The sequence below is a fragment of the Vigna unguiculata genome, chromosome 3 (assembly GCF_037176805.1).
Source record: "Vigna unguiculata cultivar grain cowpea cultivar isolate G323 ecotype 2 chromosome 3, ASM3717680v1, whole genome shotgun sequence".
NCBI lineage: Eukaryota > Viridiplantae > Streptophyta > Magnoliopsida > Fabales > Fabaceae > Vigna > Vigna unguiculata.
The window spans coordinates 54,717,721-54,733,126 of record NC_140794.1 but is presented as its reverse complement, the minus strand read 5'-3'; the positions used below and the strand labels follow the sequence as shown (position 1 = coordinate 54,733,126).

The 15,406-nt window shown below is 29.4% G+C and overlaps 2 protein-coding genes across 2 annotated transcripts; both read left to right on the top strand.

The window, feature by feature from the left end:
* On the top strand, positions 1–2,870 carry LOC114178788 (proline-rich receptor-like protein kinase PERK9). Its single transcript, XM_028064878.2, has 4 exons — positions 1–832; positions 986–1,246; positions 1,331–2,203; positions 2,287–2,870. The coding sequence occupies exons 1-4, from the start codon at positions 406–408 to the stop codon at positions 2,769–2,771; spliced, it is 2,046 nt and encodes a 681-aa protein (XP_027920679.2). The 5' UTR covers positions 1–405; the 3' UTR covers positions 2,772–2,870.
* Positions 2,871–5,995: 3,125 nt separating this feature from the next.
* Positions 5,996–10,305, top strand: LOC114175513 (elongator complex protein 6-like). Its single transcript, XM_085670472.1, has 5 exons — positions 5,996–6,004; positions 6,759–6,831; positions 9,322–9,518; positions 9,594–9,740; positions 9,969–10,305. The coding sequence occupies exons 1-5, from the start codon at positions 5,996–5,998 to the stop codon at positions 10,092–10,094; spliced, it is 552 nt and encodes a 183-aa protein (XP_085526598.1). The 3' UTR covers positions 10,095–10,305.
* The last annotated feature ends 5,101 nt before the right edge of the window (positions 10,306–15,406 follow it).

Here is a 15,406-nt window from a genome sequence, read left to right as displayed (position 1 = left end):
TTGAGGTGGTCCACAATACCAAAATCATTCATTGTGGCTTTAATATTCTACTATACAAAAAACGCTTTCTATACAGCGGCGCAACCATCCTTGCTGACCGTCATCTCCTCTAGGAAATGCAATGTGAACCAACCTGTCTGTCAGCAACTCATAAAGTTAATTAATTTGCTACGTTCTCTCCTTCAAGACGCTCTGTTTCCACACTTCTTTCTCTATGCTCAAGCACAAACTAAATTACCACATTCAGTGTCTTAGATGAAGTCTCAAAAACAAAGACCAACAAAGTCATGCTGGGTGACTATTGACCAACAACCCCAAACCAAAGTTAGAATCTTTGAGACAAAAGCTCATATGGGTGTCTCTCTTTATGTTTAGTTTTGGAGATTTTTCAGTCCAGAATTGGAAATGAGTTTCCTTCATTTCCTCCTTCTGTGTGTGTTGGTTGCACTTTGCAGTTCACACCTGGTTCGTGGAAATGCCGAGCTAAGAGCTCTGATGGACCTGAAAAAATCTCTTGACCCAGAGGACACGCTGCTTGGGTCGTGGACCAGTGATGGTGATCCATGCAGTGGTTCGTTCTTGGGGGTTGCGTGCAACCAGCATAACAAAGTGGCCAATATATCATTGCCAGGAAGAGGTCTTTCTGGTCGTGTCTCTCCAGCTGTGGCTGAACTCAGATGCTTGTCAGGTCTATACCTGCATTTCAACCACCTCTCTGGAGACATACCCAGAGAGATTGCAAATCTAACAGAATTGATGGATCTCTATCTCAACGTTAATAATCTATCCGGAAAAATTCCAACTGATATCGGGAACATGACTAGCCTCCGAGGTTAGTATATAGTTTTGTGGTAGTTTATTGTTTAGTTTGATGTATCAAGTTATCTACAGAGTTTGATGAATTTCTGCATTACATGCTTATTTGTGGGGTTTTAGTTAGAGTTTTGTATATTAATCCAAATTCCCTTGTTCTTTTTACTTTTAGTGCTGCAGTTAGGCTATAACCAGTTAGAGGGGAACATACCCAAGGAACTGGGTTCGTTGAAGCAGCTTAACGCTATATCTTTGCAACATAACAAACTAACCGGTCAGATTCCACTATCCTTGGGTAGCTTGGAGAACCTAACGATGCTATATTTGAGCTCTAACAACTTCATTGGCATAATCCCTGCAACACTAGCTGATATTGCAAACTTGAAAGTTCTAGATATTCAAAACAATTCTCTTTCGGGGACCGTTCCTTCTGGTATGCCATTATTCTTATTTTTTTATTCACCTGTTTTTATACACTTGGACGTATACTGATTAGTGCCTTAAAATAAAAATGAAGCATTGCAGAGATTAAGGGAAGGATTCAAAGGTGCAAACAACCCAGATCTCTGCGGAGTTGGGTTTTCTACTTTGAAAGCTTGCAACAGTGATAAAATATATGGCGTGGGTCAGATTAGTTCCCCAAATAAATCCATAAATAATAATCCCTCAGCAACTTTCTCGAATCCTGCAAATACCCACTTGAACTGTAGCCAGATCCATTGCTCAAAATCAGCAGGGTTTCTCCATCTTGTCATTGCAGCAAGTGTGACAACTACCATTATAACATTCTTAAGTTCTGGAATCTTCATGTTTGTCAGATACCGCCGCCAAAGGCAGAGGATTAGGAACACGTCCGAATGTTCTGAAAGCCAACCTAGTCCTTACCTGCCTAAAGATTTCTACAGAAGTTCATCTCCACTTGTTAATCTTGAGAATTACTACAGTGGTTGGGACTCAGTAGCTGATGGTCAAAATGCAAGTGGATTATCCCTCGAATATCTGAACCGTTTCAGATTTAATATCGATGAGATTGAATCAGCAACACAACACCTTTCCGAGGCCAATCAATTGGGTAAGAGCAAACTCTCAGCAGTCTATAAAGGTGTTCATAGAGACGGTTCTCTTGTGGCCATTAGAAGCATTAGCGTGACTTGCTGCAAAACCGAGGAAGATGAATTTTTGAAGGGGTTGATCCTATTAACCACTCTGAGACACGAAAATATCGTTAAGATGAAAGGTTTCTGTTACTCAAGGAGCAGAGGTGAATGGTATTTTGTCTATGACTTTGCCACCAGGGGTAATCTGTCTCAATATCTTGACAAGGAAGATGGAAGTGACAGTGTACTTGAATGGTCCAAGAGAGTTTCTATCATCAGGGGTATTGCAAAAGGTTAGTTCTTCTCCCTTCTCCCGTTTCTGCATCAGATGGTATCTACTTTATCTGTTTGATATTGATTTTTCCTTCACTACCAGGTATTGGTTATTTGCACAGCAACGAAGCAAGCAAGCCTACAATAGTACACCAAAACGTTTCAGTTGAAAAGGTTATTCTGGACCATGAATTTAACCCCTTGATCATGGATGCTGGGCTCCCGAAGCTTCTTGCAGATGATGTAGTTTTCTCAGCTCTTAAAGCAAGTGCTGCAATGGGGTACCTTGCACCAGAATATATTACTACTGGGCGATTTACTGAGAAGAGTGACATATATGCATTTGGGGTTATTGTCCTTCAAGTTCTATCTGGAAAGGCATTGGTAGGGGGTTCAATCAGGGTTGCAGTTGAAGCTTTTAGATTTGAAGATTTTGTTGACACAAATCTGAAGGGAGATTATTCTAAGTCTGAAGCTGCAATTCTTTCAAAGCTTGCAATTGTGTGCACCCATGAAGTGCCAGAGCTAAGGCCAACCATGGTGGAGGTGATTCAGGAGCTGGCCATGCTTCCTCTCCATTCTTCATAATCTACCACTTTATGTCTTGTTCCTAACATATCTTTTGCCAAATAATTGTTTATTCTAGACATTAATTGATTTCGTTGAAGGATACTCTTTTACTGTAAATCCACAAATCCAATGGTAACTTTACATCTCGTAATTGAAAATCCTTGTGACTTTGTCATGCTCATGGTAATTTATTTCTCAAAACTACAAATTTATGCCAAGTAATTATTTCTAATTTAACAACCAACTTTTAATACATAATAAACAAACATCGAAAAAATACAATAGAAAATACATTGTAAATACTAGTCTTTCACAAATTTTGGAAGGATTTAAGATAACATTTTCTAACCTCAACAAACATTCGTTTACGTACGTAACTCGCTTATATTTGGAAATTAAAAATTCTTGAATTACTTTATTTAAAAAAATCACGTAAAATTATTTTTGATTTATTTATATGTGATTACCTATGATCATTTCGTGTAAAATGCGATGAAGGGAGAATAATACACCTTTAAAATTTAAAGTTTATCATATGATCAATTGTTAAAAATATTTATTTAATATTTTTTTATTTAAATTAGTTTTTAAGTTAAAAATATCTTTCAATTGTGTAAATTAATTATTATTTTAGAATTAAAAAATCAAAATCAAAATTGAAATATTGTAAATATTTTATATATTATATTCTGTTATATTTTTTAAAAATATCTTTCAATTTTAAAAATTAGTTATTATTTTAAAATTAGGGAATTGAAATATTTTAAATTTATAATCTATTACATTTTGTTATATATAATAACAAATTTTTTTATATTATATATCTTTTATATCTATCATACATCTCATATCTCTCATAATTTCATAATCTTAACAATTCTCAACACCGATAATGTTTGGTACTGTAATTATATGAGTCTAATATTCTATACTATAATTATATGACTATTACAATTTCATAAACCGGCATCCCAATTAAATCAACATTAAACTTTTCCTATCAAAATGCGAAGTTAAGTGAATGTTTAATATATAGAATTATGATGTGATATTCGGAATTGTTTAAAATAAATTTAGTTACTTTAATAAATTGCCTTTGTGTAAGAGTAAAAACAATATTTTATTAAAATTTTGGTTAAATTACTCTTTTAGTCCTTCTATTTGTTAAGTAATATCATTTGGTTCTCAAGTTTTTTTTTGTCTCAATTCAGTCTTCATTTTCTTAAAAATGATTCAATTTGGTCATTGCCGTTAATTTTGACCAAACAATGTTAAAGTCAACGCCACATTTTTTTTTGAATTTTTTTTACACGTGTCACTCCACAGTTGTGGACCATGTCAAAATGATTCAATTTGGTTCCTATATTTGTTTTTAGTTTTAATTTAGTCCTATTTTAAAATGAAGTAATATTGTCCCTCATTAAATTCACACTAAATTTAGTTTTTAATAGATCTTATGATGACCCGTGAGTTTTGGCATGTTTTGACATTTTAGTTAGAGGTGTCAAAATAAATTATTATTTGTGGGTCTTTCTGCCTAAATGGTATTGGTCCGGTTCGGTTAGAATTTTTAACTCGTTAGTTTGTTTTTGTCCAACTTGCCTAATCTGTTATATTTGTGGGTCAAAGATGGGTCGATTTGCCTCGGACTCACTAACCCGGTTTGTTTTATTTTTTATTTTTCTTTATTTGAAATTAAAAAAAAAAGTAAGAAGATTAAATTTTTATATTATATTTTTATAAAGATGTAAGTATGTAAAACTATTATAGTTTAAATCATTAACATTTACAAATTAAATTTCAATTAAAAGTTATAACAGAGTAATTGAACATGTAAATATAATAATTATTTTAATTTATCTAATTAAATATATTAATTAATCTATTAAAAATTTATAAAATATTTATACGATTAAATATGCTTTAAATATTTATTTATAAATATATATACAAAAAAATTAAAAATAAAATATTTTTTTTAAATGAAAAAATAAAAAATGACGAGACAAATTGCAATTTCTTACCCATTTATTAGTAGCAAGTCAGCTCGACTCAATCCACTTTAACGACCATAATGGGTTGGACGGTTCCATTTTGCAACTAATTTTAGTCCAAATATTAATAGATAATTTGAATTTAAATGCTAATTTTTAGCATGACTTAGCATGGTAATTATTACATGCTAAATTTTAGTTTCATATTTTTAGTAAATAAAATTATTTGATGTATTTTATAAATAAATAAATGAAATGAAGATGAGAATCCAAACTTCAATTTTGTTGACTTATTGTAATCCTCCCATTTTTTTAAACCTAGACCTCCGTCATCGTTTCTTGTTGTTCAATAAACATTAAAGAAGAAATTTGTGAATATTAACTTTAAATTATGATCATATAATGAAGAACACAAAACACTGTTTGTTGAATCGTGTCTATAGTTAAAATTAGGTGATCTTCTACTAATGTTTATAATTGAACTATTTCTACTACTAATTAAATTTCTCTAATAAGTATGAGTGTATACTCTTATAATCTTTAAAATGATGTAAATTGTCTAATATTTAAAAAATAATTATGTCACAATTGAGATATATACATAAAGTTATTTAAGACGTTTTTTTTTTACATTATTCGATAAGTGATCTTAATGCCTTTGATCTTGTTTTATTATTCAATAAAACAAAATTTTCTTTGGTTTTTTTAAGAATCCATCATAACTAATAAGAAATAAAAAGATAACAAAGCAATTGAACACCAAGTGCTAAATTATTCAGTGTCATACTAGCATTTATGCGTGCCTCCAATTGGTTCATAAAAACGTTGTATAGTCAATATTTGTGTTAATAGGAGAGTATATGTCGAGGTTTCTATATAAGAGGTGTCTTATAATTGGGAGTATTAAAGAGTTTATTTGATGTAAAAGATGTATGCAATTATATATGTATTTAATTGATCTTTATGTTTAAAATTAATTTGCGGTAACATTTTGGGATTTAAATTATTTTCTCTGCCTTGTAACTATTCAACATCAAAATTTTGGTAAGAAACATTAAAAAAGAAAAAAAAATCAATTTAGTCTTCTGTTGAGTTATTAAAGCAACTTGGTCAATAATTAAGCGATCATGAAAAATATATATTTGAAATATTAATTCACAATTATAATATTAAAGGAGGGAGAATTTTGTTCATGTTAAGAATGCATGTTGTGTCATCACATTAAAAAAAGAAAAAAAGTCAAAGGAAATGAATGAGGTGACTCAAAAGATGGTTCAAATAAGATATATTCTTAGATCTTCAATTGTTGACTTTTTTTTGCTACCATTGCTTGTTGAATATTTTTGTTACCATTGCTTTTTGAAGTGGATTAGGCTATTTGTTTCTTAAAATTGTGAATTATAGTTAGAATAAAATGGAAAGATGATATGATTGGACGTATTATAGTATATAAGTGGGATGCAAATCTCACTTTACAATCCAATTTTATAAGATTGAGTTTGTAGAATTAAATTAAACTTAAAACATATTTTTAATATGGTATGAGAATTAAGTTAAAACTTATCCTATCAAATTTTTTTGAATATTCTGTTACATTCGATTTTAAAATTTCGAAGGACCATCCATTTCTAGATGGAGGATCCACACACGCCTTACCTCACCAACAGAACACCACACACTGCTTACGCACACACCAAATCCTCACATCACTCAAGCCCATTCATCCTAAAACCCTCACGCACAAACTAACACCACCTCAGTCGCTCACTCATCCTAACACCTAATGCACACGCTAATACTCATCTAACCCGGTCACTCACTCATCCTTACGAATAACACACGCACACACTAACATTCACTAAGAGTCACTCACTTAACTTCACTAACCAATGCACACTTCACTCACTCGGGAAGACACTATAAAAGCAGAGGAAAATAAAGAAATAGGGGTTGAAGGAGTTTTTTTCCGGAATTTTGAATTTGAAGGGGAGGGAAACGGAGAAAATGAGAGGTAATAGGGTTTGAAGAGTCAGAGAGGAGAAGGAAGATTGGAATAGGAAAGAAGAGAAATCACGTCAACGAAGGTGTCCGCTCTTCATCTTTTCTAAAGTTTCTATTGAATTTTATTTTGAATTGCTTGTTCGAATTGCTCGTTCATTGGGTGGATTCGCGTTGATTATTCCCTTTAATTTGTACATTCATCATCTACTCACCCTGGATTTGCATTAGATTTCTGTTTTCTGAAGTTTAGTTTCTATTAAATTTGATTCATATGCAATTACCTTTACTTTCACCGATTATGATGCTTGATATTAGTGTTTCATTGCTCAATTCTTGATTTGTAATCACGTCTTATAATTTTAGTTGATTTTCTGGTTTTCTGTCTTCGGTTTACTTTCTTTTCGCCCTATTCACGTTTTTATAATTTTCTTTTCGCTCAAGCAAATCCACTGATTTTCTGATTTTATAATTTTCTGGTTTGCTTGCTATTCATGTTTCATTGCTATTAGTTGCTTTCTTTTCTGTCTTAGTTGATTTGTATTCACGTTTTATAATATTAGTAACTAGGATCAATTGCTAACTCTCTATTTTCATTTCAATTTACGCCTTAATATGTTCGATATCTAGGTTAGGATAGTTATTTTTACCCTGTTAGTTAATAATCTGAGTTTTAGGATGTGACTTTTAGATTTTGCCTTTTAATCATAATTCTAATCGGAAATTTACTATGTTTTATGAATTCCAAACGTGTTTGCATTGCCAATTGCCTCCTTGATTCTTCATACACAAATCTCACCTTTCCTTGATAGTTTAGGTTTTCTAGAATATGTAAATTTGGGGCTATGAACCAAAACTTGCATTTTTGAAATAATTGTTCTAGTAGGTCATTAGCACCATTCTAACTAGATTTAGATGTTAAAATCATGATTTTATTTACTCATTTAGTTTTAGTTAGCCAAGAGTTCATTACTTTTGGCTGTCAAAAATTCTGGTGCATCATTCTAAGTGTTTTTGCTGCACAAGCTTGGTTACATATTGTATTCATAGTTCCACTTTCTGGAGTAATGTTTTGATGGTTCAGGTTTGAATAAGAAAAATGAATCAGCATCCCAGTGTTTGAAGCACCAAAGAAATGTTGTGTTAAAGATTAAATCAATGATATACGAAAAGTATTTGAGCTTATATAAAGGTTTTTTGGGTAGTCAAGAGATGAGAAACCAACAATGTGTTTTACATATGAAGACACTTGAAATTTGGTTCATGTGCTTCTAAACTTCAATAGTTTTTAATAAAATCATTGAAATTGTCAAAGAACTTATAGTGTGTTTACTATATTCATACAAATTAAGGAAATAAAGTTGACTATTTTGTTTGATTGTTAGATATCCCATATCAACTTTAAGCTGATTTTGTTAAGTGTAGTTAAGCTTAAATTCTACTTTGTAAGATGGGATTGGAGCATACTAGCAAGGTATACTGGGCCATTATGTCACTATTGGGCCGATATTGGACCATCCATCCATAAATATCTATTCTCATGTTTGAGATGTTCATTCTTTGGCAGTGGGAGTGTGTTGAATCCCACATCTTTAGAGATATGACCAAATTATAATATATAAGTGGGAACAAATTTTATCTTTCATGTCAATTTTGTGATTTTGAGTTAGTTTAAAGTCTACTTTCCAAGTATTAAAAAGGTGCAGAAGATTGTTTTCACAATTTATTATAATATATAAGTGGGTACAAACTTCATTTTTCATACCAATTTTGTGAGGTTGAGTTAGATTTAAAGTCTTCTTTCCAAGTTATTAAAAAGTTGCAAAAGATTGTTTTCACAATTTATTATATGAAGTTAAGAATGGGTCATAAAAGGAGATGTCAAGAAGAAATAGCACTAATTTTAATCTAATTAATCTTGACTATATATTTCAAGATGATCCATTGTCTCTTTAGATTGAGGAAAGAGAACATCCACTGATGGAAACAAAATTGGGTGGTTGCTTCCTATAATTGATACTGATAGGGATATATAGAAGTTGGTGACGATATATCCAAAGATCATGCTATAGGCATGACAAGAACTTAATGACTGTGGTGATAGAAAAAGTGGTGTGGTTCACGTTGTAGGAGAGGAAAAATTTAGCAAAATGTTATACCTGAATATTTTTCCAGTTCTATTATTGTACAAAGTTTTAGTGACCATGGTATTGATGAATATCTCAAAGTAGTTAAGAGTCAATAGAATGGTAAGTCAAAATTATTATTTTGGTGTAATGTGGAAAGTTCTATTCCATTTAAGCATTTACATCCCATAATTGTAAATTAGTGACTGATCATAATATGAGGTGTGAATTTTGCGTGAATGAAGTTCATCTAATGAGACTAAGTTAATAATTATAAGAAAAACAATTAGTTCCATTCCATATCCCCCAATTCGAAGCCTTGTGTGGTTCTGTCTACTCCATGCGTATCTATCAATTCGAACATAGTTTTGGGAACAATAATGAAATTAAGAAATGTAGAGTCTGTGGGATTATATACATCTCTGAGTAACAAATTTTATTGATGCCTAGGTGAAGGAAAACCCAATCATGATGGGCTTTCTTCTGTGTTTGAGCAAATCGAAAGAGTGGTCACTGTGTTACATCAAGACAAGAAATCCATCTCTATCATTATAGATGATATATCTTTTTTTGAAGTTGCTGCTAATGGTTCTTCAGATGATGTTTTAAACTTGTTGCATTATTGTCATACGTTAACATCAGAATATGTAAGATAATACCCCCTTTGTGTTTGAAATCTATTCCAATGTTTTTAGTTCTTCATTTCTGTATTTGTGTCACAGGGTTGTGCATTTATTGCACTTGATCATAAAGATATTTATTTCAATGGAGACAGGACTGCTGTTATCTTAGAAATGGAGTACCTTGCTGACATTTTGGTCAAGGCTGAACCATTGGCCACTGGTTTAGCAAAAGATGTGCATGGTCAGGTAGACTTGTACTGCACTATAATAAATTCATACTGAAACTGTTTATACAATTCCAAGTTTTTCTAGATGTTATCTTATTAAAAATAACCCGTTTAACTTCCTTTGGAGTTGACACCGACACCATATAGGTTTTCCTATCTTTCCATCATTATCTAAGCTTATGACAAAATTGTTATTTTATATTATTTCATTTTGTTGATTATGTTTTATTGTTCATTTTATATGTAGTTGATGGTGTTAAATAAGGAAATACAACATCAGCATGGAATTTCAGCCATTAAGAGTTACAATTTTCACTTCAAGATCAAGGAAAATGGCATCGAGTGCTTTTATCCTGGTACAAAAATCCAATGATGATCAATGATGCTGATACGGAGAATACTTGCTCGATTTTGTGAGATGATTGACACATTTGGAGTTATTTCAATGATTTTCTCACTTTACCGTGTTTTATTTGAATAATGCAAGCCTAGGAGCAGTAAATGTTAGCCATATACTCAAAATTGATGCATAAGGTTAGATTTAACTAAAATAATATTAATTATTTACATGGTTTTAAGGCGAACATTAACTTCTGCTTTCATTAGATACATACGACAAAGAATCTTTTGAATATCTTTTAGATATATTTAATTTTTTATCCAATAACTATACACTTTTTTATATTTTTATGGAAATATAGGAAAAAATTCTATGAAAAAATGTTTTGATTTAATTCTATGTTACTTAATATATGTAATTCATTTTTAAAAAGTATTATTTCAAGTCTAGGCTTGAATTTAACATTTATTGATCTAAATTTATTTAATATTACTTTTCTAGTATCTTATGTTTTTTTTTTTTCATAGTTATAAAATCAATTATACCGATATACTAACGAAAAGTCAATGCTAGATAAAAAAAATCACTGAAAAAGTATATTCTAATTAATGAATTGATGAATTTAATAATATAAAATGTAAATCTTAATATTAAAACATAATTGGTTGTGTAAAAAACATGATTGGTTTTGAATACTAAATGATTGCTTCTTTTTCTTTTCTAATTGCTATTTTCATGGCCACCGAAAACAAATGTAGAGAGCATAGTAATTTTATGTGGGAATTTATGGTCATCTACTTTTCTTTTTCTTCTTAATTTTGTTGTTATTTAATAATCTTTTGTATTAATATATATATTTTGTATAGAGTACTCTTACATGCTTTCTTTGTGAGAATATCCAAAATAAGTGGAACTTTCATATTTCTCTTAAACAAATGGGGTATTCAATTTTTAGAAGAGTGTACAAGCTTTGAAGAGGTTATTTGACAAATAATACTTAGGGTTTTTCTTGAAGAAACAAGTAAAAATAATACTTAGATTAAGGTCAAGATTGAAGGTTGAAGAAAACCTATATCTTTGAGTGTTAGTAAAACTTAGTAGTGATAACAAGAAATGAAATTAAACTTAATAGTTGAAATGAAACAATATAAAAATGTGTGTACTCTTTAATGTCCTTGATCTTATATTTAAAAGGTTTTATTAAAAAGTTGATTTTATCTTTTAAAAGAGTTTATAAAAATGCATAAAATTTTCTATTACTCAATTTAAACTCCTTTTTGGATACTATTTGCCTTATTATATAGGATCGAGGATGAAATAAGTATAACACTCATTTTATATATAAAGAAAAGATATCTTAATTTTTTTAATATTAATAATTTTATCTTAAATTAGTTATAAAATTATGTTTAAGAAAAAAAAATATCAATGTTTTTTTTTAGTAATAATATACTTCTACTAAATTAATTATAAAATTATATTTAAGAAAACAAAATCTCAAAACTTTTTTTAGTATTAATATACCTTAATTAAATTAATTATAATTTTATGTTTGAGAATAAAATTTAATTAAATTATCAGTAGAGTTGTCAAAACAGGTCACATGAGTTAGTCACTTAGTGAGTCAACCCAATTCGACTCACTTATTAACGAGTCTAAAAAATTTAAACTTGACCCTACCCACCATAGATTGGTGGGTTAAACAGGTTAGTTCACTTAATTAAAAAATATATATAATTTTTTTCTTCAATACTAAAAAAAATGAAATTATAATTTTGATTAAAATCTAAATAAAGTTAAAGTATATTATATGTAGGTTCACAAAAATTACATTCAGCGGTACTAAATGTCAAAGGAAAGTGACATTAAGTTAATAACTGTATAACATTTTACCTTTTGAATTTTTATTTCATACCTTTTTACTAAGTTGTATTTGTTCTAAATATTTATATAAAGTTGTATAGTTCATTTTGTGCCAAAAAAAAATTAGTTACACCAGTTTAGAGAGAGTATTAAAGGTATAAGAACGTTTATGGTTTTCATTTTAATATAATTTAATGTTTAAAATTTCTGAGTGAGTTGGTTTATGGGTGGGTTAAGTTTATGGATGTGTTTCATGATAACATTTCAGTTAACATTGAAGCAGAGATGTGTTAAAGGGTGTAAACAAGTCAAATATTATTATGACACGTGTTTAAAACATCAAATAAACTTGATAAAATTAGGTTAAAATAATTAAATTCACGTATTTATAAAGTTGAAAAACTAAATTAATCCAAAATTTTGAAAATAAACTAATTCTAATTTTCGATTAAAGTTAAGAAACCGAAATCACATTTAACCCTATATAAAATAATAATTGAATCAAAATGAGAATTTAAAAGTCTTTTTAGCTTTAGCTTTAAAGCGCATATCCTTCCGGTGTTAAGTCAATCTCAAAATTGACTTGTACCATTTCTTTTCTACCAACACTCAACATTATGTCTATTGTAAGTATTATGTAATATGTATGAACAAAGATCATGAGAAGAAATTGATCTGTTTTATAAGAAAGATTATATTTACATAGGAGAATATTCAAATACATATGAAGGGGGAGAGATTAGTAATGAAGATTATGCATTGCACATTATTGACAACAATGCACTTATACTTGGGTTAAGCACGTATCCCTTTTTTTATCAATATATTTTATCTTATTATTATCTAAAAGAAATTTATATATAGTACCAAATATTTGTGTTAGTATATGCATTATCTGTACATTGCTTCTGATACAAGTCGTGCATTTTTTGTTTCTTACTTTTGAATTTTGGTTTAGACATACGTGTGTGTATAAATATATCTAAAAATAAAAAAATAAATTATCACTTTGAATATATTAATTAATTAAGATAAGATGGTTTGATATATATTGACATGTAATTTAATTTTTTAAAATTCTTTTACTATTTTTGAGTTGAAATTTCCTATAGTTTCCTTATTCAATTTATCTTGCTAAATATCTTCTTTTTTTTGCTTCGATAAACAAAATATTGGTAATATTCTTGTTATAGCTTGAAGGCCACAATGGAGAAAAATAGACGATTGTATTCCCTTAATATAATTTTTTTAAACTAGTAAATGCTATTAAAAATCACTAGTCTATTAATATTATTTTTAATCAGAAGCTTCTTATAGTACTTAATCACTTCTCTTAAGTAATCACTTTATCGATCTTTCTTCGAATCTTCAAGCTGATAAATAAGACTGGTCTGCTTTCATGGAATTGAACAATTCAATCTACGACTGTCCAATGATCAGGCTTTTCCATTCCATGCATTACGATTGATTCTATGATTATTTCCTTCTCCAAATCTCGCACTTCCTTCATATGTACGTGGTGTGAGTTCAAAATAATTGTTAGAAGTGAAATTTAAGTCTAATTCAACCCCACAAAATTAGTTTGTAAAGTGAGGATTGCATGTGGGTGGTCCGTTAGCGGCCCGATATCGGATGAAACAGAATGTTCAAAAAAGTTCGCTAGGATAAGCTCTAATACCACGTTAGAAGTGAAGTTTAAGCCCAAATCAATTCCACCAAACCGACTTATAAGATGAAGATTGTACCCACTTATATATTGTGAATTAGCCTTATCTCTAGTCGATATGAAACTTTTAATAATAATAGTTTTTCATGAATTACATTGTGCTTGAATTCAAAATCAGGGTTTACTTTTCTTTGGTCCATTTTTATTTAAACTTTAGTAAAATTTATTTTATGGTACATCTAATATTAATATTAATATGACATGATATTAACAAATTTGAATTAATGTAGTTGAGATGCTTGATCAAAATCTTATATGAATAGAGAAGTTGATTGCCGTGCAACAAATTTTTTAGTTTTGTTTGTTTTTGTCATAAATAGTGTGTTTAGGAAAACTTGTTGCTTTCATTTTCAGTTTTTTTAATGTAAAATATGTCGTTTATAAAACTAGTTCAATGTTTGCAGTTGAAATTTAGAAAAAAAGAAAAATTAACAAACGTGTTATCATGATTTTTTGATACTTTTTTCCTTTTATATACAGAAACGGATTTTCAACAAAACAAAATTAATTATCTCAAAAATCTTTTTGAAAAAAATTTATCTAAATAAAACTGATTTTAATTAATTAAAATATTAATAATGATGCATATAATTAATTGTTCCAAAGATGCTAAAAATTGGCAAAGGTGCTCAATTTGTTTAGTTAGTTTAATTTTAAAAAGTGTGTATCGTTTGCCGTTGCTCATTTATAAGGGGACAAAAAAAGAAAAATAGATCCAAAATAACAAAATTATTGAAAGTTTCAATTATCTTAATCCGGTGGACATGTGAATGAAAGAAATTCGGAACCAAGCGAAAGGAACTTTTCTCCTTATTTTTTCCTGTTTCTTTAACTAAAAAAACGATACTTTGTTTTAAAAATCGACTAGACCTAACTTATTCTTAAAATTTCATTCAAAAAGAAAGATTAATTTAATTGTTCAAGGAATATTTTGACCACATTCTTAATAAACGCAATATATTTTATTTCTTCAATTTTGAAACAAAAGGAAGGAGGAAAAGTTCGCTTTAACGAAGAGCATCAGTATTATTGTTGTATTATTCAAATTTTTATATGAAAAAGAATAAATGATGTCTGAGCACAGGTCAATCGTAACCACGACTAACATGAAACATGAATTTCTTTTGGAAAAACAAATAAATAAATTATTTTCTTGAGTTAAAAGTAATATATATATATATATATATATATATATATTTTTGTAAAAACAATTACGTATATATATTTTATTTGTTTTTTTTTAATTTTTACAAATTAGTTTAATTTTTAGAAAAAAAAAGCTTCTTATTTCTTTTTTAAGAAAGTTTATACGGAATAATTTGTTTAAGGACCCTTGTTTTTTTTAATGGTACATGATTAACATTGTGAGTCACAACTCAGATAGAACAATTTATATCATCACATATGTTTGGTTTCACAAGTCTAATTCAAGTGCATTTATCCAGATAATATTAAGTTTAGAAGAGTTTAATTCCTAATATGACATGTCGGATGATTGTGTTGTATATTTTAAAATGAAAACTTGTATGCATATGGAAGGTGTTAAAATGCACTTGTGTCATTTATTCAACCAGCTTACCTTATCTATTTTCTTGTTTGTCTTGTGTTATGTTTCTTTTCTTTTGTTACGATCACCAATATGATGTAAATAGAGGATGATGCATGCGTAAATACATCAATGGATGTGGAGAGTCTTCCGGTTGAGGCTTGGATTAGTTGAATTAGAGACGTGTACAGTTTTGATAAAATCCCTTAG